At 39.3% G+C, this 27748-nt stretch overlaps 1 protein-coding gene across 1 annotated transcript in view; it reads right to left on the bottom strand.

Moving 5' to 3' along the window:
* ERC2 (ELKS/RAB6-interacting/CAST family member 2) overlaps positions 1–27748 on the bottom strand; it is a 658083-nt gene that overhangs the window by 488228 nt on the left and 142107 nt on the right. The window contains exon 9 of the mRNA XM_077822546.1: positions 3302–3718. Coding sequence (XP_077678672.1) covers positions 3302–3718 — 417 coding nt within the window. The remainder of the gene's footprint in view (positions 1–3301; positions 3719–27748) is intronic.

Here is a 27748-nt window from a genome sequence, read left to right as displayed (position 1 = left end):
GTCAACTGCTGGAAATGGCCCACCTTGATTATCACTATAAAATGTTTTTTTTCTCTGCTACCTGATCACTCTCGCTACAGCTCACTTCATTGGATGCACGCTCTCGTTACAATGTGTATGGTAAATAAAATCTCCCCACTGTATTTTCCACTGCATGCATCTGATGAAGTGAGCTGTAGCTCACGAAAGTTTATGCTCAAATAAATTTGTTAGTCTCTAAGGTGCTGCAAGTACTCCTTTTATTAAAATACAAGCAGGCTAGATTCGGTTAAGATCCCAAAGGTTTCGGTGTTTATGCCCAACTAAATTTTGGGGAGTTAAAACACTCAACTGAAAATTATTTTTTATATTAAGAACCAACAATGGAGTGTATGAGAAGAAAAAAAGAGAACTGAAAATTAATTCTCATCAGTTACAAATGTAATGTTGAGCCTGGATAAGGTCTTGGATTTCACTTATTTTATCAAGTTTTTCCCCACACCCAAATTGAGTAAGTTGGTCACCTTGACTTAACGGTATTTTTCAACACTAACATTTTAGTGGTAATTACGGTGTCAAGATATGAAAGGGGTTTCAAAATGGAAAACTGCATAAAACAGATATTGTATTTATCAGTATCGCTGTAAGTCATCGACTGAATGATTTTTACATTTCTGGGTCCAAAGTCCTCCTTCAGCTGTCTACAGAGTTGGACAGGAGAGATCTGTATCAGCAGTCAATGTCTAAAATAGTAACAAGTATGATTTTTTATCTTCTTTTTAAAGATACCAGTTTTAATTATTGTTATGCTGGAGATTGGCTAGCTCTCAGAGAGTATTTTTTTGATTAATGGGCAGTTTCATGATAGCCATCCATTCAGCCTAAATGAGGGAGCCATTAATGCCTTTCGTTTAGCTATAGCTGAAATAATACAAAACACTGCCCAAATCCCAGGTTAGCATGGCAAGCCCAGAATAGGAGTTGAGCCATGTGGTCTGAGAGGTTTTCCCTAGGGTCTGAATGCAAACACAGAGTTCTGTGTATTGTTTGTTGGAGCTGTGTGTGTCTACAAGACAGAAAACAGAGGCATCAGAAAGGAAGCAGAGAGGAACAAAAAAAGCCAAGGAAACAGCAAAAGCAACACTCGTAGCGTGAGCCTGAGAGAAAGCCAAGAGATAGTATTTTGGGTGCAGTGTCGGCTGAAAAGAGACTTGGAATTCTGATGAAGGAAACTGCCTCTTGTTGTTTGATTATTAACTACTGTGTCCACAGAAACAGGACTTGTTTACATTCCTTGAAAATAAAACAGGATTGCATCAAAGAAATACCTGATTCCATCAGAAATTTCTCCTCCTAACAGAAACTACCCACCAGACTGCAAATACTAGTTATCTACTGGAGCTAGAAAGGGATGACATTATTACCATTTTTAGAGATGTAAAAGAAGAATCACAGATGCAGTTATGGGAAACAGAGGGCACACCTCTGAGGCAGAATTGCACCTCTATCAACAACAGGTAACAGCAGCCGCTGGAGTGTTTAAGGCACACCAGAACAGTCATAATGATTAAAACAAACATTGAAGACCATATTGTATTTATGTCACATATAGTAAAAAGAAAGCTAAAGGAAGGGTGTTGACATCATATAAAACTGAGATTCTCTTTAAACATGCCATTCTTCTGTCACATGGAGACTAGTGCAGAAACTAGTAGTGAAAGGATTAAATAGTACCAGAAAGCAAATGATTGCAAGTAGGACCTCAACCTGTTGCTGTGGAGAGAATCACTCATCTTTTATTTAGCACAGGTGCAACATCAAGCAGTCAAACAGCAGAAGTAAATACAAATTAAAAAAAAAACTTTTAAGGGTTTGATTGACACTGTATACAAGATGGCCTCCAAAAGAAAATACCATTCCTAGGGACAAAACATGGGCTCTACAGATCAACCTCTAAAAGACAGTAATTATTATATTTTAGTTGAAGTCCCCAAACAACAAATACTTTTTTAGAGAGATTAAAATGTAAACACATCCTAAATTATTCATACACTGGTTTCATAATATATCAGAGTTTCAAACCGCTTCCAAAAGTATTCTCCATAAAAACTCCAAAGTTCTTCCACACCATACAGTACTGGAAGACTATACTAAATGGACCAAAACCTCACATGCACTTCCAATTATTCAAACAAATAATGCAAGTTCACAAGAACTCCCCATCTATGACTTCAGAGTAGAATTAGTTCAATTACCTTTGGTAATAAATATTTTTTTAAAAAAGAGAAAAAAGATACGACCTTATTTCAATCAAAGCAACAAACATCACCTCCCATCACAAAGGAGTATATGAAACCTGAAAGTAAAACACATTCCATTCCTATACACTGTAACTTTACTTACAGACCTAAACAACACTGATACTAAGCTCCATGATACAAACAGTGCCAATGAAAAATGAATAAATCATTTAACCCTAAAATAAACAGCACAGGTCATTCTGACAAAAGCAGATCAAAACCAGGAAGCTAGATTAATAGCCTATAGAGTACAACACAGATTAGCAGACTTTGAGCCAAATTCAGTGCTGATGCAAGCAGGTGCAATTCCTTTAATATCCCGTTGACTTCAGACCCTACTAATGGATAACTTAATGGGAGTTTTGCCTGAGAAAGATCTTCAGGATAAAGGCATTATCATCCACAATGCCTAGAGAACAAAACTTTACTCTTCCTCCCTGACAAGGCAGGGTGTCGCAAAGACATTTGCTGTACCAGCCAGTTCCCACCACTTCACATTCAACATGCAATGCTTTGATCTGCCACAGATCTTCGTCTGATTCAACCCCCCAGAAGCAGAAACCTGCATGTGTTAATGCCAAGAACAAGACAGCCAAAGAGAAAAAAAAAATAAGCTTGCATCATTTTACTCCATTTTTGTCAACTCTTCCTTATTTAATTTTCAATATCAGTAGCTATTCATTCTCTCCTCAATAGCTGCATAAGTTTGACTTTTCAAAGAAAATGTATCTTGGTGGTTAAAGAGACACTATCAAAGCAGGAAAACCCAAAACGTGACCTAATTTCTTTTCTTATACCTGTTTCCAGAGTCTATGTAATTCCTTACATTTACGTGTTTGTGGATTGGAAGAATTTGAAATTAAATGTTTCAATATCCTTTTTGATTTAAGAAAAGTCAAAAAGAAAATAGATTCCAGTTTCAAGTTTCAAAGTAGTATAAAATATATTTTCAAAATTAGGACAAATGTCCTTGCCAGTGTCCTTTTATCTGAAAAGATTTTAGAGGAAGGTGCTTTTCTTACCTCTCTAAGATGTATGTTTTCCTTCTCCTTCTGGTCTAAAATCACTTCTAAATGATTAACCTGAGATTCAGCCTCAGCCATCCTTCGAGCTCTTTCATTGTCATCTTCCATTCCTTTGGATGGCAAACCTTTACTTTGCAACATTTCTAGGAGCTTTTTTATTGATTCATCTCTAGCATTTAGTGTTTGCTTTTGTGTTTCAATTCTCAACTCCATTTCTTCTAGAGTTTTTCTCAAGAGAAAGAGCTCTTTAGCCTGTCTATCGTGTTCTGCCTGAAGTCTTCGAAAATTCTCCTCTGTAAGCTCAATAGTAAAATGCTCAGTTCCTCGGTTTCCGCTTTCTTGTTGAAGAAGATGATTAAGGTCTCTCTGAGTTCGAAGCTCATCTTGAAGTGCCTGGATGGTCAGTTGCAAATGCTATAATACAAAAAAAAAAAAAAAAAAGGTAACTGAAGGATCTAAATGTAGTTTTTCTTCTGTTAAGCTACTGGTAGGTAAAGGTACAAAAGTTAACAGACTCAGTGATGATTCTACCAAGTGGCCATATAAAAATGTCAAATGCATCTGTGACAAAATACTTGTAATGAAGGTTTTCAACTGCTACTGGAAAAATTTAAAACATAGATGGAAACACAAACACAAAATAGTGTCAGTTACAGGTAAAATTAATGCTTAATAAAACTAGGCAGTGAAGAGAAAGTGAACTGTTGCAAAAATCTCAAAGTGACACAACCACTAGTACACTTTGTGCCTATAAAGCTTGAAGATGCAGTATTCCTTGTTTTCTAAGTTGTTTCATACACTAGAAGTAATTCTGCCTTCCACTTTTTTCAATGGCACTGTTCATGCTATAAGGCAAATCATAGCCCTCACCATAAATAAAGATTAATTAATTAATTTTTTTTTGCAAATAAAGCTATGAACAACTTTAGTAAACAGGATTACTGCATCTCCAACAAACAAAAATAGAACAAATGGTAAGCAATACTGAATTTTGCAAAACAAATTGACTGCAAATAGAGGACAAACCTTTGTTCTCCTGGCATCCAAAAACTGAACAGCATGGTAAATGAAAAAATGAAGCAAAATCAACATAAAGAAAGGTCAAATGCAAGCAAAGAATATTCAACTGAAAGAACTGAATTCAACATAAAGTACTTTCAACAGAAAAAAAATCATTTTATTGTATTATACCAGTGGTTCTCAACTCTGGTCCATCGCTTGTTCAGGGAAAGTCCCTGGCGCGGCGGGCCGGTTTGTTTACCTGCCGCGTCTGCGAGTTCGGCCGATCGCAGCTCCCCCTGGCCGCAGTTCGCCGCTCCAGGCCAATGGGGGCTGCAGAAAGCGGCGTGGGCCAAGGGATGTGCTGGCCGCCCTTCCCACAGCCCCCATTGGCCTGGAGCGGCAAACCGCGGCCAGTGGGAGCCGCGATCGGCTGAACCTGTGGACGCGGCTGGTAAACAAACCGGCCCGGTGCGCCAGGGACTTTCCCTGAACAAGCGGTGGACCACAGTTGAGAACCACTGTATAATACAGTACAGCACCAACAAATTTATAAGCATTTAAACATATCACTCTAAAGCTATGACATACTCTAGCCAGTGGATATATTACAAATAGATTTATTAGTGTTCCAAAAGTTGTAATTCCATCACTGAATAAAGACGACTTGTATTGATCTGACTGTTTTCTTCTAGATTACCATATATTTCGACACTGCAGATTGTCCTTAAGTATTGTGTACCTCCATACTCTGCCTGCATAAAGTGGTTTTCTATTCACTGATAGCTTGCAGTCCTTATTGAAGGCAGAGTCAGTAGGAGATTTGCCTAAATGAAGACTAGATTTGGCCACAAGTAATTGTCCCAAATTATTATAGTTGATGGTATAATTTCAGATCATATTATTATTTGCAGATTTCACAGCAGTTACTACTTCCCCTATATTCATGAAATTGTCTAAACAATGTACTAAATTTCATAAAAATATAAACTTTTAGATAGTCATATGATCCAAAGTAAAAGCTTTTCAATCTCAGCAGCATATCAGTGAGATTCTGATAATTTTGGAAACATGGCATCATATATTTTAATCCTAATGTACTTTCTGAAGCGCCTCAACTTCTCATATAAAATCACTGATAAGTAGGGCTGTTGATTAATCACAGTTAACTCACATGATAAACTCAAAAAAATTAATCGTGATTAATCACAGTTTTAATCGTACAGTTAAACAATAGAATACCAATTGAAATTTATTAAATATTGTGAATGTTTGACATTTTTCAATTTTATTGATTTCAGTTACGACACAGAATACAAAATGCACAGTGCTTGCTTTATATTATTATTTTTATTACAAATATTTGCACTGTAAAAATGATAAAAGAAATAGTATTTTTCAATTCACCTCATACAATTACTGTAATGCAATCTCTATCGTGCAAGTGCAATATACAAATGTAGATTTTTTTTTATACATAACTGCACTCAAAACCAAAACAATGTAAAACTTTAGAGCCTACAAGTCCACTCAGTCCTACTTCTTGGTCAGCCAAGCACTAAGACAAACAAGTTTGTTTACATTTACAGGAGAAAATGCTGGCCACTTCTTATTTACAATGTCATCTGAAAGTGAGAACAGGCATTTGCATGGTAGGGCTGCCAACTTTCTACTCACACAAAACTGAACACCCTTGCCCCGCAACTGCCCTACCCCTTCTCTGAGGTCCCACCCCCCACTCACTCCATCCTCCCCCACCACCTGTCTCTCCCTCGCTCTCCTCACCCTCTCTCACTCACTCATTTTCACTGGGCTGGCTCAGGGGTTGGGGCACAGGAGGGGGTGAGGGCTTTGGCTGGAGATGCAGGCTCTGAGGTGGGGCCAGAAATGAAGAGTTCGGGGTGGGGGAGGGGGCTCTGGGCTGAGACGGGGGTTGGAGTATGGGAGGGGGTACAGGCTCTGAGCTGGGGATGCAGCTTCCGGGGTGCAGAAATGAGGGGTTCAGGGTATGGTAGGGGGCTCTGACCTGGGGCAAGGGGTTAGGGTGCGGGGGAGGACTCTGGCTGCGGGCTCTGGTGTGGGGCTGAGGATGAGGGATTTGGGGCTCAGGAGGGTGCTCCAGGCTGGAATCGAGGGGTTTAGAGGGCAGGAGAGGGATTAAGTCTCAAGCAGGGGGTTGGGGTGTGGGAGGGGGTCAGGGATGCAGGCTCTGGGCAGTACTTACCTCAAACAGCTCCCGGAAGCAGTGGCATGCCCCCCCTCCAGCTCCAATGCGGAGGCGTGGCCAGGCAGCTCTGCGTGCTGTCCCATCTGCAGGCACCACCCCCGCAGCTTCCATTGGCCATGGTTCCCAGAGCCAGCGTTTGCGGTGGGGGCAGAGTGAGGAGCCCCCCAGCTGCCCCTACACGTAGGAGCTGGAGAGGGGGCATACTGCTGTTTCCGGGAGCCGTGCGGAGCCATGGCTGGCAAGAAGCCTGCCTTAGCCCTGCTGTGCCGCCAACCAGACTTTTAACGGCACAGTCCGCAGTGCTAACCGGAGCTGCCAAGTTCCCTTTTCGACTGGATGTTCCAGTCAAAAAACAGACACCTGGCAACCCTATCACATGGCACTTTTGTAGCCGGCATTGCAAAGTATTTACGTGCCAGACATGCTAAACATTCATATGCCCCTTCAAGCTTTGGCTACCATTCCAGAGAACATGCTTCCATGCTGATGATACTCGTTTAAAAAAAATAATGCATTAATTATATTTATGATGGAACTCCTTGGGGGAGAATTGTATGTCTCCTGCTGTTTTACCCGCATTCTACCATATATTTCACATTATAGCCTTCTCAGATGATGACCCAGCACATGTTGTTCCTTTTAAGAACACTTTCACTACAGATTTGACAAAAAACAAAGAAGGTACCAATGTGAGATTTCTAAAAATAGCTACAGCACTAGACCCAAGGTTTAAGACTCAGAAATGAATTCCAAAATCTGAGAGGGATGAACTATGGCACATGATTTCAGAAGTTTTAAAAGAGATACACTCTAATGCTTAAACTACAGAACCCGAACCACCAAAAAAGAAAATCAACCTTCTGCTGGTGGCATCTGACTCAGACAATGAAAATGAACATGCGTCGGTCCACGCTGCTTTGGATGGTTTTCGAGCGGAACCTATTATCAGCATGGATGCTGTCCTTTGGAATGGTGGTTGAAGCATGAAGGGACATATGAATCTTTAGCACATCTGGCACCTAAATATCTTGTGACGCCGGCTACAACAGTGCCATACGAACGCCTTTTCTCACTTGTCATGGTGGTCCCACTGAAGGGGAAACCCTGCTTTGTCCCTGCAACACTGATGAATGCATGAGAAAGATATCACAAATCAGGCCCAGCTAAAGCCTAATACAGCTATTTGCATTTTCTTATTGTACATAAAAGTGACAGGAGTTTTTATCATTTTGTTCAGGCAGGCTGCACCTGCAGGGTGAAGCCCCCTACTCTTGAAAATGCCTGATCTAGAATGTAGGATTTTTGTGTGTTTCTACATTCAGCTAAGATTTTACACACACACACCCCTCTAAAAGCACCATCTGCAGCTAATATTTTGATGTTATGGGACACCTGAAAGGCCACCTTGCATTATCATATTATCTCTTCACACTGTGAAAAGAAATGGAATACAGTTGCCCTATATGTAATGCCCTGTGTTTTAGGGCACAGACATATAAAATTTTCCAGTTGGTACCAAACCTCTAGTCCATCAAATCCAGTATCCTGCCTCCAGCAGTGATACTTCAAAGGAAGGTGAAAAAATCCTATTACACAGCTGACCAATTGCACAATGCTACACAAAGTGGAAAAATTATCTTCTGACCCATTAGGTGACCAGCCTGCATCCTGAACCATGGGATTTGGTTTCTTTCTTACTTTGGGGGACATAATAGCAAATCTTGTTATTGTTAAGAAAATTATTCAGTCCTTTTATAAATCCAGCCACAGTTAAACTGTATTACTTCCTAATCCACTGAATCCAGTCTCACTATACACTGTCAAGAGAAGTGATAGTTCCTTTTCCAAAACTTTACTATAATCTCTTGCTGTCAGATAGTTTTTGGCCCCTTTCCATATACTATATTCTTTGTAATACATATTTAGTGTATTGTAGTCAATCCCTAAAGCATGGGAGAATATTAATCAATTCAGAGCATTCTTTGCATATAAAATCCATTGATACAAGTGTCAAATATCCCTCCAGGTTTGTTACATGGAAGCATGATCTACTTCTTTCGCGGTCAGTGAACTAATTTTAGTACTTTTGAATTCATCCTGCTCCTAAAACATGATCCTGTTCTGAACAGAGCTGGTTGAATACTCTGTTCAGTGAATAATTGCTGTTATTTGTCAAATAATGTTATTAGGTTTTCAAACAGCTCTGGTTTGGCACATCTCCTGTGAAGTAATATGTTCCTTCAGTTCCCATTTTATCAACAGGAACTCAGAGCATGCAGCATCATGAAAGACGTCTTCAGCATATCACAGGACCTTGTAGAACCCTCCTAGTAAAATATTTTTATCCGTATCCTCTCAGAATTGGTTAATCAATATTTTTCCCCTTACTGGTAGAATCAGTCCCATACTCATGGATTAAATCCTGTAGTCCTTACTCAAGCAATACAAATGATTTCTAAAGCAACCAGTTGCTGTAAGAGGAATGTTTGCTGAGAACAACTGCTTTCGGATGTTATAAAATACACTGGAGAAAAGGACATTTATAAAGTTGAAATTTATAAAGTTGAAACAAAATGTTAACAGAAAGTACACATACACGCACCAAAAAATTAACAAATGGCCAGCAGCCAGACAGTTCCTCAGATCCCAAAATAGCTTTACATAAAGAATGTGCATCATTAAAACAATCATCATCATCACCACCATCATATTATAACAAAATACTGATGCCACGGGTGTCTTCAGACTGCAACAAGGTGTGGTTTCTAAGGGTATGTTTTTAAACAATTAGTCATCCTTCTTTCTCGTACCTTTGGAAAAATGCAGCATGATTTCTAAGGCAAGCATTTCTAGGATAAGCATTTTTTTCAAGAACTAAAATTCTCCAACCTTCACTCACTGAATAGTACTTTACTGAGGACTATTTGAAAAGTAAGGTGCTTCCACTGTGAGTAAGGATGGGAGAATCTGGCCCTAACTGATTAAAGTTAGTAAATTATATAAATAGGTAGAAACAAAAAATGTATAAAGAACAGAGTCCAAGAGTCAGGATTAGATTAATATAGGCACACTAATTAAAATTTTCAAACTTTGATGTCTAACATTAAGTATCTAACTAGAAGTAGCTTGAGTTTTAGAGGTGCTGAGCACCTGCAGCCTAATGTTAGGTATCCATGTTTTAAATTTTTTTCTTCTGCAATTAAAGTAACAACATCCAGGGCAGGGACCATATTTTTATTCTATGTTTATACAGTGTCTACCAAATGGGGTACTGATCTACTAGGACCCCTACTAGGCACTGCAGTAATACAAATAAATAATACCACCACCACCAATATGTGGTGGTTGGAAGGGTGAGAGGGAGAAAAAAAAACAAAACTTACCCTTTTTTTTATCTGCAAAGATGTCTCATTTTACTTCTCTGTCATACTTAACCTCATCTGTTCTCCTTCAGAACAGAAGTGCTTAGCACTGCTTTAGGGAAGCTTTCTAGGATATTTAGGTCCCTAAAGTAAACCTTACTCCTGATATGATTTCTCACAACCTAAAAGTCAACACAATCAATCCCTTTGGATATAGATTCCAAATGCCTGTTGTCTACGAAAGATGCTCAGAATCTGAATCTTGCAGTTACTCCCGGCAACCTTCTGAAGTCAGAGACCAGGATCCCCAGGAGTTATTTTATCACAGCAGTAAATGATTGACCAGAATATTAAGGACATTCAAAAGCACTCAAGCCTCTTCAAAGAACAAGGAGAAAGAAAATGACAAAAAGCATTGTAAATTGAAAATTAAACTAAACCCTTCCCATCCCTTCCTGGCCTTCAAGAAAGCAAGTTTCCAATCTGCTCCCCAACTCTGTATCTGAGGAAGAGAATCAACCTGCAGTTCCACTGAGGTGCTGGAGGAGACTCCTGGAAATCCCTTGCTAAAAATCTGCCCTGCTTCTAATGGGGTTCACCTCCCTATCTGGGTCCTGCTAAAGCAGTCCTGCAAAAGATTACTGAAACCTGGATATTGTAAGTATACTTCTGAAATAAAAAAAACTTGCTTTCACAATGTGCCAAGTATTTTCAATATTGTTTCTGCAGAAGAGATACTTACACACATTCTTAGATTTCAAATTATACAAGTTGAACATTGTGCTGTACTATCAATATACTCAGTATAGTTTTCTTAGAGCTGATTTGAAATTTTTGAACCTTGCTTTTCAAAAGGAATACTCAAAAATGTTCAGGTTTTTATTTTCCCATTTTCTAACCAGCTCTAGATTTTATGAACAAAGTGCAAACACTTCCAGGGATGTGCAGCTTAGTTTACGTTTAATTTGCCAAATAGCATTGCCTCCCTCCTTAGCTATAATTATGATTAATATTCTAGATATGGTTTATTTCATGCCTGGATACCACAGCAGTTGGTTGATAGATGGATTAGGCTGATTAAATAAAGCATTTTTGTTTAGGTTCCACAACCTCTCATTCCACCTCTGGGGCTTATCAAAAGCTAAACAGGTAAAATTTTATGGGTACCAGGGGTTGCCAGGGCTCACCTCTAGGCTTGGCAGTTCATAGCCCCAGCACCGCTGGGCTTGCTGCATCAATTATGAATGTAAAAAAATTAAGCACTGCTTTGGACACTCTAACAGGGAATTTCATGATTTGTGTTTGTTGCTTGTCAGCTTGAAGGAGTTCTATTCCTATTGACTTCACTGGAATTACTCCTGCAGTTTTCATCCTTAACGAACCAAAAAAAAGTCCCATTCAAATAACAAAAATCTTTATTTTTACTTTTATATTGTATTGTCCAATCCCCTTCAAACCTCTCAAAACTTCTTCTGTGGGCTGAGGTTGTCCAGGGCAAATGGAGCTTTTCTGTTAAACTGAGAGGAGAGGCTAAAATAAGGTTTTAATGGAAAACCTCCTCCACTTGAAGAAACTGCTATTGAACAACTCACTTAAGTCAAAGAGCACCAATTAAAGAGAAAAATAGGGAAAATAAGAAAATTATTATTCAGAGCAGGGGATCCATCTTAACCTTTTAAGTACTTCATAACCTGCTGAAGCACTTTTGCTAGAAATGTGATTAAAATGACATTTAGATAGCAATGAAATCTTTCAGAAGTACATATTTACTGTTTAAAATGTGGGCACAGTCTTCAAAAGACTGAATTTATATTTTTTCAGCAATTTGTTACTCTATTAAAATAATTCATTTTAACTTTAATATATATTCAGATATATCTTAATATGAATCTGTTATATTATATTTGTCAATCAACATTATGTTTGGCCTATATAAAATAGATTTTAAAATAGCCTTTGCTTCAGAGAGCTTAAAATCTAGAGAATACACAGAGAAAGATAGGACAAACTGGGAAGTTCAGATGAAAGAGTCAATTACATAATTTTTTTAAAATCAAAATGTCTTTTCTCTGTTTGTGGGCCACATGGCAGAAGTTAGAACAGGAGGAGAAATTTGAGCGAGGAGAGCAATGGAGGCCTGCAACAGAGTTTTTTTCCTACAGTGGAGCAGCATGTAAGAATGGACAAAGATTCAGAGCCAGATCCCCTTTTAGGATCAAGGCCACAAAATGGCAATACAACATATTTAGTATTAAGAAAAAAATCAAGTAATACCTTTCAATGTACATAGCAGGTTTGTCATTTTTTTTTTTTGGTTTCCAACAGCCATTATAATAAGTTGGCTGTTTAATAAATAATAATAGTAATCAATAAAAATAGTAACAACTACTTATTTTACACAGCACCATACTGCATGAAGGTTCCCCAAATGTTCTGAAAACCATATATAGAAAACACGTTATCCATGCTGCCACCATACAATCATCTATATGGGTTGAAACATGACAATTGCTGAACAGTGAACACTATATAATGGTTTAGAACAGGTCAGGAAAGACACCTCATCCAATGTAATTTTAGTTAATCACATTGGAAATTAGCCAGAACATTAATGTTTAACACCCCTATTATTGTGAAAAGTGCATCGATGGCTCAATAATTCTAAGTGATTAGCACCTCTGCTTTATGTTTCATCTAAAAGACAAAAACCGGCCAGTTTTTCTACCAGCAAGATCAAATAAATGTTGTCTTAATATTTTTTAATTGGATAAGATCTACCTCTAATCTCATGTTAACCAAAGTCACTATTAAAAATTATTTCCGTCATCATTTTCTGCAAGTAGGTTCTGTTCTAGTGTTTCCATTCTAACGTTTCCAACTAAGAAAAAAAGGCAGTATATTTCTGGGGATTTTTTTCCCTCTTTTCTGGTGTTAGCTGTTAATCAGGTTTCATCTTCATGCCTTAGAACAAGCCTTAGAACTCTCAAAAAGGCACTCCCTTGCCTTGGCCTATTGCTTAAATACAAGTTTGCTTTAAGGCAACCACTTTTGAGTTTTCAAGCCATAGACATGTATTATTAAATACTCTGGAGTGCCAACAACTACAACTCCTTCCATTCAACCACCCTCTGAAGTCAAATTGTCAGCATCTTATTACAAATCACTTGACAGACATGATGCAAGTCTCAGAAAATAACTTTTTTGCTAGCATTAATAGGTTGACTCCATGTTAAATCGCAAACAGACAGAAAGATTACCTACTGAATTACTATTCCTTTACGAAAATATGATGTACAACAGATTTACATAGAACAACAATCCAGCATGCTACTGCATTAAGCTCATATATTAAAAGTGCTAACGGGAAAGGGCAGATTAAACTCAGTTGTAGAATTAGCATCTCAGAAATCTCAAATGGGAGGAGGTAAAAATAATGGTTCTGTGTGAGCAAATGTTCACAGAATTTTCAAGGACTGTTTATAATTCAAATATTTCAATCCTTTTTAACAACCAAAAAATTAAGATTTCTGATAAAGTGAGCTGAAATTTTCAAAAAGTTGTTGCCACTTTTTAAAAAAATGACAATAAACTGGCTAAAGCCATTACCCACCTGGAGGAATAAAATAGGATTTCACATGTAGAAATAAATGGAGTGTAACTTTCCCAGGAAGCTTACAATTACAGCAGATGGTATCATATGATCCTCATCCTCCTAAAAATGAATTATGCTAGGGGTGTCTGATCTAGTTTGCATTGCAGTCAGTACTGAGATTCCTGATGATTTCAATAGCCTGAAAGCTGTTTTATAGTCAACTTTCAATCAGGTCTTATAACATGAGGGCAATAAATCACATTCTCTAAACTATTATATTCCATAGTCTTATTTACACCATTAAAAGCTGTACATATATTAGTATAATATTGGCTATAATATTATAATTATAATGTGGGTCCAGGGGCAGAATAGGCCTACTGCTCCTCCTGCATGTCATAAGAGGCAACTAAAAAGGGGCTGCCTGGAGAAGAATGGGCTCCAACAGGTTAGAAATTTGACCAAGACACACCATATGATGAGCAAGTCAACCATGTCCATACCAGATTGGTCACAGCCTGAGTTAATAATGACCGCGTCATCCGTATCCCACCAGGGCGAATGTGACAAGTATACTACTGGTGTAACCCCAACAAAGAAAATCCGTGGAAGAGATAACATCATCATAGACATATGGAATGTAAGGACACTGAGACAATAGGGAGGTTGAAAGAACTCACGTACGAAATGGAACAATATACCTGGCATCTCCTAGGAATCTCTAAGGTCAGATAGAAGAACTTTGGAGAGGCACTAATGGAAGAAGGCCACTCTATGACAGTGGAGAGGACAAACATGTCAACAGCGTAGGATTTCTTATGCATAAAGATATCAAAAAAACAGTATTAGGATGCCGTCCAACGTACAGCAGGGTTATTTCCATCCATCTAAAGGCAGTACGGTTTAATATCACAATGGTACAAGTCTACACTCCTACAACAGACTATGATGATGAGCAAATTGAAGATTTTTACAATCAGCTCCAAGACATCATCAATAAGGTACACAAGAAAGATATCCTGATTGTACAGTAAGATTGAAATGCTATAGTGGGTAGTGATGCACAGGCAGATTGGCGAGATTATTATGGCCCTTTCTGTAATGCAGTAACCAATGAGAGAGGATTGAGACTTTTGGAGTTTGCCAGCTATAACATTCTGGCTCTTACAAACACATTAGGAGCACATAAAGCATCATAAAGCATAGGAGCACATAAAGTAGATGATTAACGTGGCACACACCTAATGGTCTACATCACAGCCAGATTGACTACATCCTGGTGCAAAATCGATTTTGTTCTGGGATTAACAGAGCTAAAACAAGGAGCATCCCCAGTGCTGATATAGGAAATGATCATGACCCTATGATATTAAATTTTTGGCTTCAGCTAATGAAAATCGTCAGGCCAAAGTTCACCAGAACCAAGTTTGATTTAGAAAGATTCAGAGACCAAAACATTGCAGAGTCATTCCAAGCAATGATGGGCTGAAAGTTTACCCCGCTGCTTGCTCTAGAGGAAGACATAGAAACAGTGACCAACAGTTTCAACATTGTAATGAATGAGGCAGCAATGGACATCCTTGGGAAACATCATAAGAAGACAAAGCCATGGGTCACAAATGAAATACTACAAATGTGTGACATCACAAGAGAAGTTAAGAGAGACAAGAACAGCACTGAGGGAGCTGATAAATACAGAGCGACTGCCAGAAATATCAAGAAAGGAAAGAAGGTGGCAAAGGAGATATGGATTTAAAAACAATCCTCTAAAGTTTAAGAGTGTATCAATAATAAAATAGCAAATTAGCCTTCCAGGTTGCAAAAGATCTGACGAATGAAAGCTAACTCAATTCAAGACAAAGAAGGGAACAGCCTTACAGAAGAAAGGGACATCATCAATAGGTGGACAAATTACAGCTCTGATCTAAACAACCATCAGACAAATGGAGATCCTAGTGTCCTAGACAGATTCAACAGAGGAGGATTACTTTCCAGTACTGCGTGAAGAAGTGGAGATAAGCTGTGAAATCACTCAAGAATGGAAAGGCTAAAGGTATTGAAAACATCCCGGCCAAACTGATGAAACTCAGAGTAAAAATAGTAATAGATGTACTCACCAAGATCTGCAACAAGATCTGGCCCTCTACATGGTCACAGTCACTAATCATCACACTGTCAAAGAAAGGCAACCTGCAATTGTGTCAAAATTACCACACCATAAGCTTAATTAGCCATCCCAGCAAAGTGATGTTGAAAGTCATATTGAACAGATTGAAGCCACAAGCGGAGAATATGACTGCTAAAGAACAGGCTGTTTTTTGTGCTGGAAGAAGTACCACAGAACAGTTTTTCAACCTTCGTGTTCTATGTGAGAAGTACTTACAACACCAGCAGGACATCTACCATGTCTTTGTTGACTTCAAGAAGGCGTTTGACAAAGTATAACATGAAACTCTCTGGGCATCCATGAAGAAGTACAATGTTGGTCATAATCTTATTCTTACCATTAAACAACTGTATGCCAAGACCAACAGTGCAGTTCTCATCAATGGCACAATAGGAGAGTAGTTTCGCATCACTGTTGGAGTCCAGCAAGGCTGCCTTCTTTTGCCCACACCCACACTGTTCAAAATCTACTTGGAGCGCATAATGACTGATGCCCTAGAAGATCACATATGCACAGTCAGCATTGGGGAGCAAAAATCTCAAATCTTTGGTTCACTAATGACATTGATGGCCTGGCAGGCAGCAAAGATGAACTTGCCAACCTTGTGAAATGATTGGATGAAACCTCCGCAAAATATGGCATGGAAATCAGTGCAGAGAAAACCAAGCGAATGACAAACAAACGTGACGGGATCAGCTCACATATCTCTGTCAGTGGACAAGGGCTGGAGACAGTGAAACAGTTCAAGTATTTGGGGGCAATCCTCACTGATGAAGGATCAAAAGCAGAAATTCTGGCAAGAACTGCACAAACAGCAGCAGCAGTGGCAAAGCTAAAGCCAATTTGGAGGAATAAGAACATCTCCCTGGAATCCAAACTGAAACTGCTGCACGCATCAGACATCTCCTTTTTTCTGTATGCATGCAACACATGGACCCTTACAGCGGAACTTGAAAGGAAAATACAGATAGTAGAGATGAGATACTTCCGTAAAATCCTGGGCATCTCTTACTTCAACCATGTCACTAGTGAAGAGGTCCACAACATCATCACCCAATGCGCTGGGTACTATGAAGACCTCCTGATGACCGTGAAGAAGCGCAAGCTGAAATGGTACGGCCATGTAATAGATCGTCTGGCCTATCCAAGATCATCCTCCAAGGGACAGTACAGAGGAAGAGAAGAAGAGGTAGACAGAAGAAGAGAATGGACAGGAATGGACTTCATGGAGACTCAAGCACTGACACACAATGATCAGGGGTGGAGACGATTGATTGCTCATCAATGATGGTTCCCCAACGACCAATGCGGTTATGGGAGTGATGATGATGATGACCATAACAAGTTATCTACATTGCACTGCTGAAAATGTTCTTTTTGATAGTATCCATTGTACCTTTATTAATATAAAATAAAAGCCATTAAAGTCAACATTTTCTAAACCTTATCACAGAGTTACTGTGTTTATTTTATTTGAGCATGAGCTTTCGTGAGCTACAGCTCACTTCATCAGATACATACCGTGGAAACTGCAGCAGACTTTATATATACACAGAGAATATGAAACAATACCTCCTCCCACCCCACTGTCCTGCATATATAAAGTCTGCTGCAGTTTCCACGGTATGTATCTGATGAAGTGAGCTGTAGCTCACGAAAGCTCATGCTCAAATAAATTGGTTAGTCTCTAAGGTGCCACAAGTACTCCTTTTCTTTTTGCGAATACAGACTAACACGGCTGTTACTCTGAAACCTGTGTTTATTTTCTTTGCTAAGTACAGCATAGGCTGAAATGTGGTAACTGCAGGGAAATGCTATATGATAATGATTGTACTGTACTTATTATTCAAAAACAATTAGCAATGACCAGACAGAATCCACCAGGCAGCACAAGTGATAGTATATGAAGGGTATATGGTCTTATTCTTCCCTGATGTTATTCCTGCCAAACATGCTAGCCTGGGAGAACTGGTGGAAATTAAAAATACCTTCACTGATGATGAGAGAGACTTCTGCCCATTCTTCTCAGCCTTCAAACGTGCCAATATGTGGCTAATGAAATGTGACAAATTTCCAAAATGTGGGATTTTTTTTCTATTTTTCACCATAACTATAAAATCCACTTTTAAATATGCCTTTTCTCCATGGGAACTAAGTAAGCCAGCTGTTTGAAAAGAAAACAGGAAAATCAGAAATGTTATAATGTGCAACCATAAAGACCCCCTGCCGTAGGCCAGCAGCAGGATGAACCCAGGACTATCAGATCCCCAACACAGATTGGTACTCACTGAGCTAAGAGTACTATTCTCCATGCATTAGAAGGAAAGTGGCATACTTTGCACAATCATTTGCTAGACAGCTGAAGAAAGCTGGGGATCAAAAATCATAGATTCTATCCTTGGGTATAGGGGGACTGTTGTCTAGTGGTTAGAGCAGTGTTTATAGATGGGGGAGGGGGGGAGGGAGGCAGTGAGATTCATATTAGAGACCAGAGTTCTATTCCCAGTTCTGTTAGAAGTGACCATGTGCAATTTTTCAGTTAACCTGTTTGTAAAATCTAAGGAATTATACTTGCCTTCCTCCTAGGGTAAGGTATATGAGATCATGCTCAATAATAAGTGAAGAGAAGTGTAGATACGAGTTAATGGAAGAGAGGAATTTTAGGACTCATGGCCTCTTGGCTACCAGCCTAATGTAGGGTTGCCACCAGTCCAAGCTTTACCCGAATAATCCAGTTTTTGGTTTCTGTGTCCAGGTGCCATTTAGGGTTGCTGGGTGCCCGGGACCTGGCAACCCTAAATGGCACTCAAACCAAAAGGCTGGTTACTGTAGGTCGGGGGGGGAGGCACTGGGTCATTAACCCGTGCCAGACCCTGCTCAGGCAGGGCCACCTCCTACCTGCCAGCAGGCTCCTTGAGACAATCAAGCAAGCAGCAAGGGGAGGGCCTCAAGGGGAAGAGGCAGAGAAGGGGTGGGGCCTCCGGGGTCCAGTTACCAGCAATTAGAAAGGTGGCAATCCTAGCCTAAGGCAACCACCTCTAAGTAGGGTTGCCAACCCTCCAGGATTGCCCTGGGGTCTCCAGGAATTAATTAAAGATTATGTCCTGTGATGTAACCTCCAGGAATATGTCCAACCAGAATTGGCAACCCTACCTCTAAGCCAAGGGTTTTTTGGAAGTCTCTCTCCCCTGCACTTGAAATATCATCCAGTTTGGTGGTGGCTGCAGACAGTGAGGCTAATTCACTCTAAATGTGGAATGTGCTTGAGAGGTCTGCTTCTCATAAAATTTAAGATTACGCATGTGAAAAAGAGTTATTTTTCAGTCACTTATTCAGCAAACCACTTACTAAAAGAGATTAATGAGAGCAATCAAGGTCAGATTTCAAACACTGAAGAACCTGTGGATACATAATTTTCAATCCTCTCTTATTTGACTGGTTTTCTTCCTTAAGAAGATTTGGGGACTCTCTGATAGGATGTTTGTTAAGATCCTAGAAAAACTTAAAAGCAGAAATTATTTCTTGAATAACATCCTATGAACTGGGCTTCGTTCCACTGCCTTGTAGAAACTTTGTCCAAGAAGAAAGATTTAGTTTCTTCCACCATAGACAGAACAAAGAGCAAAAACTCCACAGTCAAAAAACTTAGAGATTACTGCCCTACTAAGGAAAAAAACCTAACATAGGGGAGAATATAGCCCTTAAAAACTGAAGCCAATAGTAAACTGAATTCTATATTTTGCCTTTATTCATACTGCTTCAATAAGGAGAATGTTTCAAAGAGGAATCAGCATCTGAATATAGGTTCAAACATATACAGATTGTTGCCATTGTCCAAATATATTAATACAAGGTGAAAAATTAATAAATCATATTATAATAAACATATTGTAGAATAGACTGGATCAACTAAATTCTGGTAAGAAATGCAGGTAGATTTGAAACACTGTGCCAGACATTTAAATAAAACTGAAATTATTGACTATCACTAGCATCTAGGCACCAAACGCAAAACATTATGTGTCCCCGAGAAATGATGACGGTCTGTTCTTGGCTTTCATTATTCCATGAAAGCTTTGCGGAAATATGAGGTTTGTATTTTGCTTTGAAGTCGTTCTGACATCTTGCTTTAATGAGCTCCACAGTAAAGGGGCCTCTAAAGAGAGCTCTGTCCTTGCTGCTCCTGAGATTTTTGACTCTGGACTGGATCAGCCTCAGTATTCCCACTGAGTCAATAGACCATTCAGAATCATGAAGACTAAGACAAGTACCTTGAAGTGCATCCACAATCCAAGAGGAACCAGTAAAGGGACTGATGTGATGTGCTGTTGACAGCTTTTCTTGCTTTAAAAGGCTGGCTACTGCAAGCAGTGGTTTCTATGCAGCCTTCAACTTCACATTCAGTAGACAGAGTTGAAATAATCTAAATTGCAGATGACAAGATGATAGACCACAGTGACTAAATACTCAGCCAAGAGAAATATGCATACATTTCCTCAAGGATAAGGAGGGTCAATTCAGTCTATATAGACTAAAGTGGCAAAATAAAGGAAATAAGCGTAAGTGACTTTTACAATTCAAGAAGCTCCATCAATCATTGATGTCTTCTTGTAAGTGCACCAAGGCAGTAGATACCATTCAATTACATTGTGAATGGTACTGAGGCACCAAAACTATCTAAAAATGTAATGAAAGAGCTTTTATAGACCTAATGAGAAGGATTTGTTGCTTTCTCAGGGCTTGTCTTCATTGTAGCAGTTAGTTCAATTTAGTAGATTCAGGTTGCTGCACTCAAGCTAGCCTAATTTGACTGCCAACAGCCATATTTTAAGAGTGATTTGATTAGCAGCACAAGTGATTGAATTAGCTGATAAGTTGCTGTAACTTGAGCTGTTGCGTTTCTACTGCATTGCTAGCTCAAGTATCAGCATCATTGGAACTTGAACCCTCACCTGGTATATCTACACTGCAGCTGGGAGATATGATTCCCAGCACAGTAAACAGACTTGCGCCAGCTTAACCTGACTTGAGTGCTAAACATAGCGTAGATGTTGTAGCACTGGCAGCAGGTTGGGCTAGCCACATGAGTCCAAGGCCACCCAACCCGCTGAGTCCAACCTCAGGCAGCTTAAGTTCTGCCAAAGTCCACCCTGCTATTTTTAATCACTCTAGTTCAAGGTGAGTAGACAGAATCATGCTAACTCATGCTGGGAATCACACCTCCCAGCTGCAGCACAGACATACCCTGAGGAGCCAGCGAGCTCAAACTTAAAGCACCACTTAAGCACCAGTCTAGAGATTTGTGTGTGGGGACAGGAATTAAGTTAGGATTAATGCTTGAGTGACAACTCAGGCTAATTGTGCTGTGGGAAGATACACCCTCAGCTCACCTCAGTGTACTGTATACAGTAAATTAAAACCTTACATAAGATGCATTAATAATGAGATGTGGGGAAATGCCCTGAAAAGTATAAACACAAGATATGTAAGCTCAGTCTTAAGAAGCAAGATTCTGATGATTACTCTATTACATTGAAAAAGAGAATAGAAAGACAGAGTGACACCTCTGAAGAACTTTAAGACCAGGTACAAAATCTCAACATTGCACTGCTAATCTAAAGGCTCTCTAAATGACAAGCAAAGGTGTCCAAGTAGTCACAATGAGGGAGATTTTCAAACGCATAGAGGGCAGTTAGATGTCTAACTCACATTGTCTTTCAATGAAGTTGGGCACCTAGCTCTTTGTGTTTTTGAGAACTTCCTTCTGTATCTTTCTGTTACTGGTTATTAGACAACACATGAATTGATGTTACTCAGGGAGACAACATCACAATTTTAAAAACAGCATCTGGTAATCCAGAAATAAAACAAGTGATAGTCCAAGATCCAATCCCAGCACATCCCTGATATATTTTTTCAGACAAAATAACAAAAGGAGAATATTCTCCAGACTCAATCTCTTATTCTTCTCTGCTCAAACTAGCAATAGTTGTGAGAGCTACATAATGCATAATCAGTTTCTATTCAAATCGTTTGAAAAGGAGTTCTAGCACTGTGTGCTCTGTTAGAGATGGGAAATTAAAAAAGACCAATATACAGGGGGTTTAGCAGTTCCAATCACAACAGCCTTCAGTCAAATCCAATGGAGAAAAATGTGATGTATCAAAACCTGGAATGAGCATCTGGAGATGATGTTACATCCCAAGTTAAAGCACGACAGAGAAATTATTCGAGAGACACTCTCTGACTTGTCAAATCCACAAAGTAGACCATAGCATGTTTTCAGAATACAGAATGCTCAGATTTCACAGTAAACTTCATTAAACCTGTATTTTCCCCTCTCAGATTCACCTACAGTATCTACTTTGTGGCTTGAATGCCTCCTGTACCCTGAATAAGAAAATAAGAAAGCTGCAATTGTGACACTTTCCCACAAGATGGCACCAAATCTATAGCCTACAAATAAGGATCAAAGGGAAAGGAGCAGTGAAAAAATTATGGTCAGATTCCTAAGCAACAGAACACTTTATAATGTTTGATATAAAAGTTTACTAAAATAAACTTTCTTTTCTGTCTGAGGTATTAAATACTGTAGAACCCCAAAATTATAGTCTAAACCAGGTCCTTCCTTCCTGAAGTCAATGGCTACTTTTCCCATTATTGAAAGGATTTTAATAGTACGAACTGTTTCTAAAATCTAAAACATTTATTCTCCAATGTATTCATAAATGAGCATAAAATATTTTAGATATTAAGAGAAGCCACACAACCCTGATTATTCATTCTCCAGTCTATAACATTGTCAGATTAGGATCAACAGTCTTGCACAGTTTTATCTTTTTGCTAAAATTAGAGATGGGACTAAACCCAAAATCCAAGAGGAATATACCATAAGCTTCGGGAAACTTCAAATGAAGAGTCAAGTTTCACAGCTGGCCCCATCTTTAAAATAAGGTGAAGCAATATCAATGGGTACCTAAACTTTGAGATGGCTCAAATATAGATTAGAATTTTGTGGGTCTGGACCATCTCTTGTTTTTAATGAATTCAGATAAAGACATGAACCATAATTCAGATGAAGGGCTAACATTATCGCTAATCAAAAACATACATACCGTCTTTTCTCCAAACTAAGCATAATGTTCCTGCCAAAAACTTTTTACAAAATTTACAAAATTGTTATTAAAGTACCAAACTGGTAGAACTCGAGGCTAAAGTTTATCCACAAATCAAGTGAAGCAGCTTAACAAGCTTACCTCTTCTCTGTCCCAACCATTACTGGAAGTACCACCATGAAGGCTTTGAAGATAGTGTGCCAAGCTGCTCAAACTAATACAAGCCAGTTAATGCTGAATATGATCATATTTTATGTGCTGTGGATCTTTGTCCATTAAGAACTGGATCGAGACACCAGCTCATTTTACACAGAGTACCAAAGAGATGCTGGCAACTGTAGGTTATTACCACATCGGTGTGGATTTGAACCAGTGACCTATAGGTGCTCTATCCTATCACCAGTCCCCAGAGCTTCTCTAATGTTTAGCAAATGTGTGCAACAAAGGCTGACAAAAATCTGTTTGCTTCTCTGACATTACTCCTTTTTTTAAGGAATTAGGAAAAAAGATTTTTCTCCCCTTTTAATATTTTATATATACTGCTAAGACAGTCTTTCAGGCACTCCAGAAAATACTTTCCATAGTAGTTTTCAATTAGTTGGTTGAAATATACAGATAAACATTTTGTTGTTAAAAAACGCTGTGCATTATGACATTTATTTGAAAGACACACCTCGGAGAGAGAAGCAAAAAGAATCTAGAGTGCTCACTACTTTAATAATCTATTGGTAGTCCTCCCATTTTACTGTCAATCAGGTAGTCAGGGAGAACTGCAAGCCCTTTCTACCTTAGCTATTTCTACAAAACTGGATCCAATGATTTTTAAGAGCAGCTTCAGCAATGACAAAACACAAATGATTCAGATCAATACAGGCAGCTGACACAAAGAGAAAGGGCATTTACAGTACATCATCATAAACCTACAACATACAACAGCCATTACTCCTACATGCACTCTCAGAACCACCAAATAACTGGTTTAGGTACAAATGAATGTTTATAGCACCCTATAGGAAATACCTGCATAATTCTTATTGTTATTAAGGAAAGATCTGCATCATGCTACAAATACCTTTCTGATTATTTTTTTTAAAACAATATGGACATTTTGCATTTGACCACGGGACAAGACTTGCCCAGCTAAACAGAGTGAGAGGACATACATCATCCCACACATGGCCCCACAGAGATTAGGCAGAAAAAGTAACGCAGAGTTGTCTGTTATACCTTTCCCATGGGATAGGAAAGATGTCCTAGCAGACATGGCACTGAGCTGTGACTCAGGAGACCTGGCTTCAATTTCAAGTTCACTCGCAGATCTCCTGCATGACTTTGGCAAGTATAATCTGTGCCACAATTTCATCTCTAAAATAATTAGGAATATTAGTTCTCTACCTCACAGGGGTGTGGTGAAAAGAAAATCCATTAATAACTTTGACGTGCACAGACAGTATGGTGATGAGGGCCAGATAAGTAACTAGCTAGAAATATAGACTCTGAGGCAGCAAGGTTCCATTGTAAAGACTGCCTCGCCTCCTCCAAAGCTTTAAACAACCCTCTTCAGAGGGACAACAGAAGATGTTGAGCAGTGAGTAAAGCCTGCAGTCTCTAACTCAAACAGACAGATTAAATAGTATTGTTCATGCATGTTCTAATACAGATCGACCCATCTCTTTGATAAAGATTAACAACAAATTAATACAGTACATCCTTATCTACCACATGGTTGATAAATCACCATAAATGTTTCACTAATCACTGTTTAGCACACAGTGCTGCACAATAACTGTCTAATTAAATCTCAATTATAGCAGTATAGTACTTGGGAATATGATTTTAAGCACTGACAAATTGTGTTAACCATGACTGTAAAAAAATGTTCTGTATTTTTTCCCCCCAACAAAAATATATCAAAATAGAGATGTGAGAAAAACTCAGAACAACATGAAAACTCACAGTTATGGACTAAATCTCCAATATTAAACCACGGCAGGGGGTTCTTAATGTTGTACTGTTGTGTTTTATTGCACTGGAGGGTTGTTTGTTAAAAAAAAATCATGAAATTTTCCTGCTTTTGAGGGTTTTTAATTGGATCCATGGCAGTCTTATTACAATATGAAAATGCTAGTGTGCCCATATGCTTATTGTGAAGTTCTGGGTGCCTCCTGGGAGCTGCTGAGTGCCAAGTGCAATGAAATCAGTGGATATTGAGGGTGCTCAGCTGCTCCCAGCATGGGGTCCTTTCTGGCCGATTGCGCTCCCTAGTGCTGAATGTTAAACTGTTGGTATTCCCTCTTTTTCTGTCAGTACATAATCTGAGGTATTGTCTGTTTTCCCTGTTTTAAAAATCTGTTTGAGAAACAGTAAACATGCAACACAGGCATTTTATTTATAAAATGTTCATAAAACACGTTTTACTTTTTAAAATTTGTGATGGTTTACTTATTGGACACAACATAGAGAAATGTCTGTGATTAAGGGTACACATGCAATCCCAGCTATAAATGGTTTCACAACCCACTTCAGCTTCATCAAGTGCTTTGCTCGCAAAAGAAGTTTATATCGCTTGAGAAGAGATGCTGGTCTGGCATACCGTACCCATGGGACTAGCAGGGCAGCAGCTGTGCAGAGCAGAACGGTTTAAATAGGAGTTTTAGCCCGAGATCCACAGCAATAGATAAGGAACATCCACAGACCTCAAGCTGTAAATGTGATCCCCGCTTTGCCTCCACATCCCTCCAAGCCCCACTTTCATTAAATAACTGGCTCCTCTGCAAATCTCCCTCCCCACCAGCCCACGGTCACCCTCCCCCTCTTCAGTTTGTGACAACTCTATATGGGAACTTAACGCTTCTCTGGGCAGCAGCAATTTAATGCCTTATCCACTACTGCTTACACTGCCCAAATTCAGTGTCACTCTAATTCTTTCCCATATATTATAGCCATAGATACAGCTATGCAATGGCAGGCAACATACTGCATACTTGCCATTCCCATACACATGTCCTTCCCTTGCTCCCAACTCTCCTATGTGATTAGAGCCCACCCTGTTCCCCTCGACACTGTGCAAGTGGAGGAGAACTTATGGCCCTTAGTACTCATGTTGCCCTCCAGACACCTTGAATGTTATCAAAGAACGTTTGTCTCAACAACACATGGACTTAACTATTAAAGTCAGCACATTGTAATTGTAGGCTTATTTCTGAAGCTGGCTGAAACTTGGGATTTCTGGTTCACAGAAGATTTTGCTATTTCATAATTTCCTGTGAATTGGAAACTCCCCTAAAAACTGTTTCAGGAACACAATCACATGGTGTTTCCAAAACAAAATATGCTCTGGGGACCAGCAGCTACTGACTGAAATTGACGTGATTCTTGTCAGTTTTACCACACTATTCACTGGGCTCCCAGAGCTCCCACAGTCTGAGGCTCCCAGATAGCCTTGGGATAGTCCTGATGGTAGACTCCAGGGCTTCCAGACTCCTGGGGCAGCTGGTTACCATGGCTAACCACTTCAGAGAGCCCCCCACGACTCAGTTTCCAGGAGCCTGGCTACACAGCAGGGAGCATGGAAGCCCAGATTCAAGATGGTGTTCTAAGGGCTTCCAGACTCTCTGCTGCAGGTCAAAGGGGGAGCCAAATCCCAGCTTGAGCTGGGAGTCCCAGGATTTTCACACTCCAACTCCACTGCACAGAGCCTGGAGACTCTGACATGGCACGGCTGTCCCAGAGCACAGGCTCTCCAGCAGCCTGCCAGAGAACCAGGCAGGATTCCATCAGAACTCTGCATGTGAGTCAATGAAAATTTGTTGAACACAACAAGTTTCCACAAAACATTTCGGGTTCGAGGAAACAGCATTTTCCACCCCAAAAAAAATATTTTATCAGAAAAATCAGCTCAGTTTGTCATCATAATCTATATTACAATATACAAACCATTTTTCCCCAGTGGGAGAACAAAATAAATAAATCACATAACAAAAATTATGTCAATGAAGAGTCAATATCCCTTCACACTCTGATGCCTTCATTGCATCAGAAATCACTTTGCAGTGGTTTGAAAGACAAGAAGAAAGCAAGGCTGAACACCATACTGCAACTTATGCACCATGCCTACAGTAATTTTTCAATTATATGAATGTTTCGATTTTATGAACTCCTCATTCTCCAATTAGATTATTAAGAGGTTTTACTTTACCTCAAGTTATTCCGAAGTCAGAAATTTATCATTCTGACTCCACAGTAGAATCTCAGGGAAGGTGTGAAGGAGAAACCCTTTGCTTAAACAGAAATGGTTTACATAATTAGCAAACATGAAAAGATTTATTAATATGAGAAGTAAATGGATTTTTGTTTAAAGATTAAGGGCCAGATTCTGTCTCTGCTCCGGCTGCTTTGTGCTGCCTGATCAATGAAAACCAGTTGGAAACCTGGCTTAAATAGCTGGACTGCTTGGGTGGCATAGGATTGGACTACCTGCTCCTCTGCAACGCCACGTTCTACATAGTGGTGTAGGGGGCACTGCTGGAGAAAAAGGAGTATAGCCAGGTTTTTCAGTTTGATTCCCCAGCAGCTATAACGTTCCCTTTGAGTCAATTTCATAATCAGTGCAATACAAAACAGCCTTCAGCTATCTTCACACCGCACAAGACCCTAAAATATGAACTCTCATCAGCTCCTCTCCTGTAATCTTTTGAAGGCGTAATTCAGATGGTAAGTTCCTGACCAATTTAAAGCAACTTTGTCTTGCTTAGGGGACCAGATAGTACGGCCCAAAGCAGATCTGGCCCTAAATGAGAACTAGTGTCAATCTGTATGAATAAAAAGAATGAAGCCTGCATCCCCAGAAGGACTATATTTTGCTTTAGGGATACTACCAGAAGACTATACTTTGGAAGAAACACGTGCAGCCTTTTTTTTCTCCCACAAGAACAAAAACAGAAGCAAGAGAAGAATGAAATTGGAAATGATTTCTACATATA

The sequence above is a fragment of the Eretmochelys imbricata genome, chromosome 7 (genome assembly GCF_965152235.1).
Source record: "Eretmochelys imbricata isolate rEreImb1 chromosome 7, rEreImb1.hap1, whole genome shotgun sequence".
In the NCBI taxonomy this organism is placed as follows: Eukaryota; Metazoa; Chordata; order Testudines; family Cheloniidae; genus Eretmochelys; species Eretmochelys imbricata.
The sequence above is the reverse complement of the archived record's forward strand: the minus strand, read 5'-3'. Positions and strand labels throughout refer to the sequence as shown.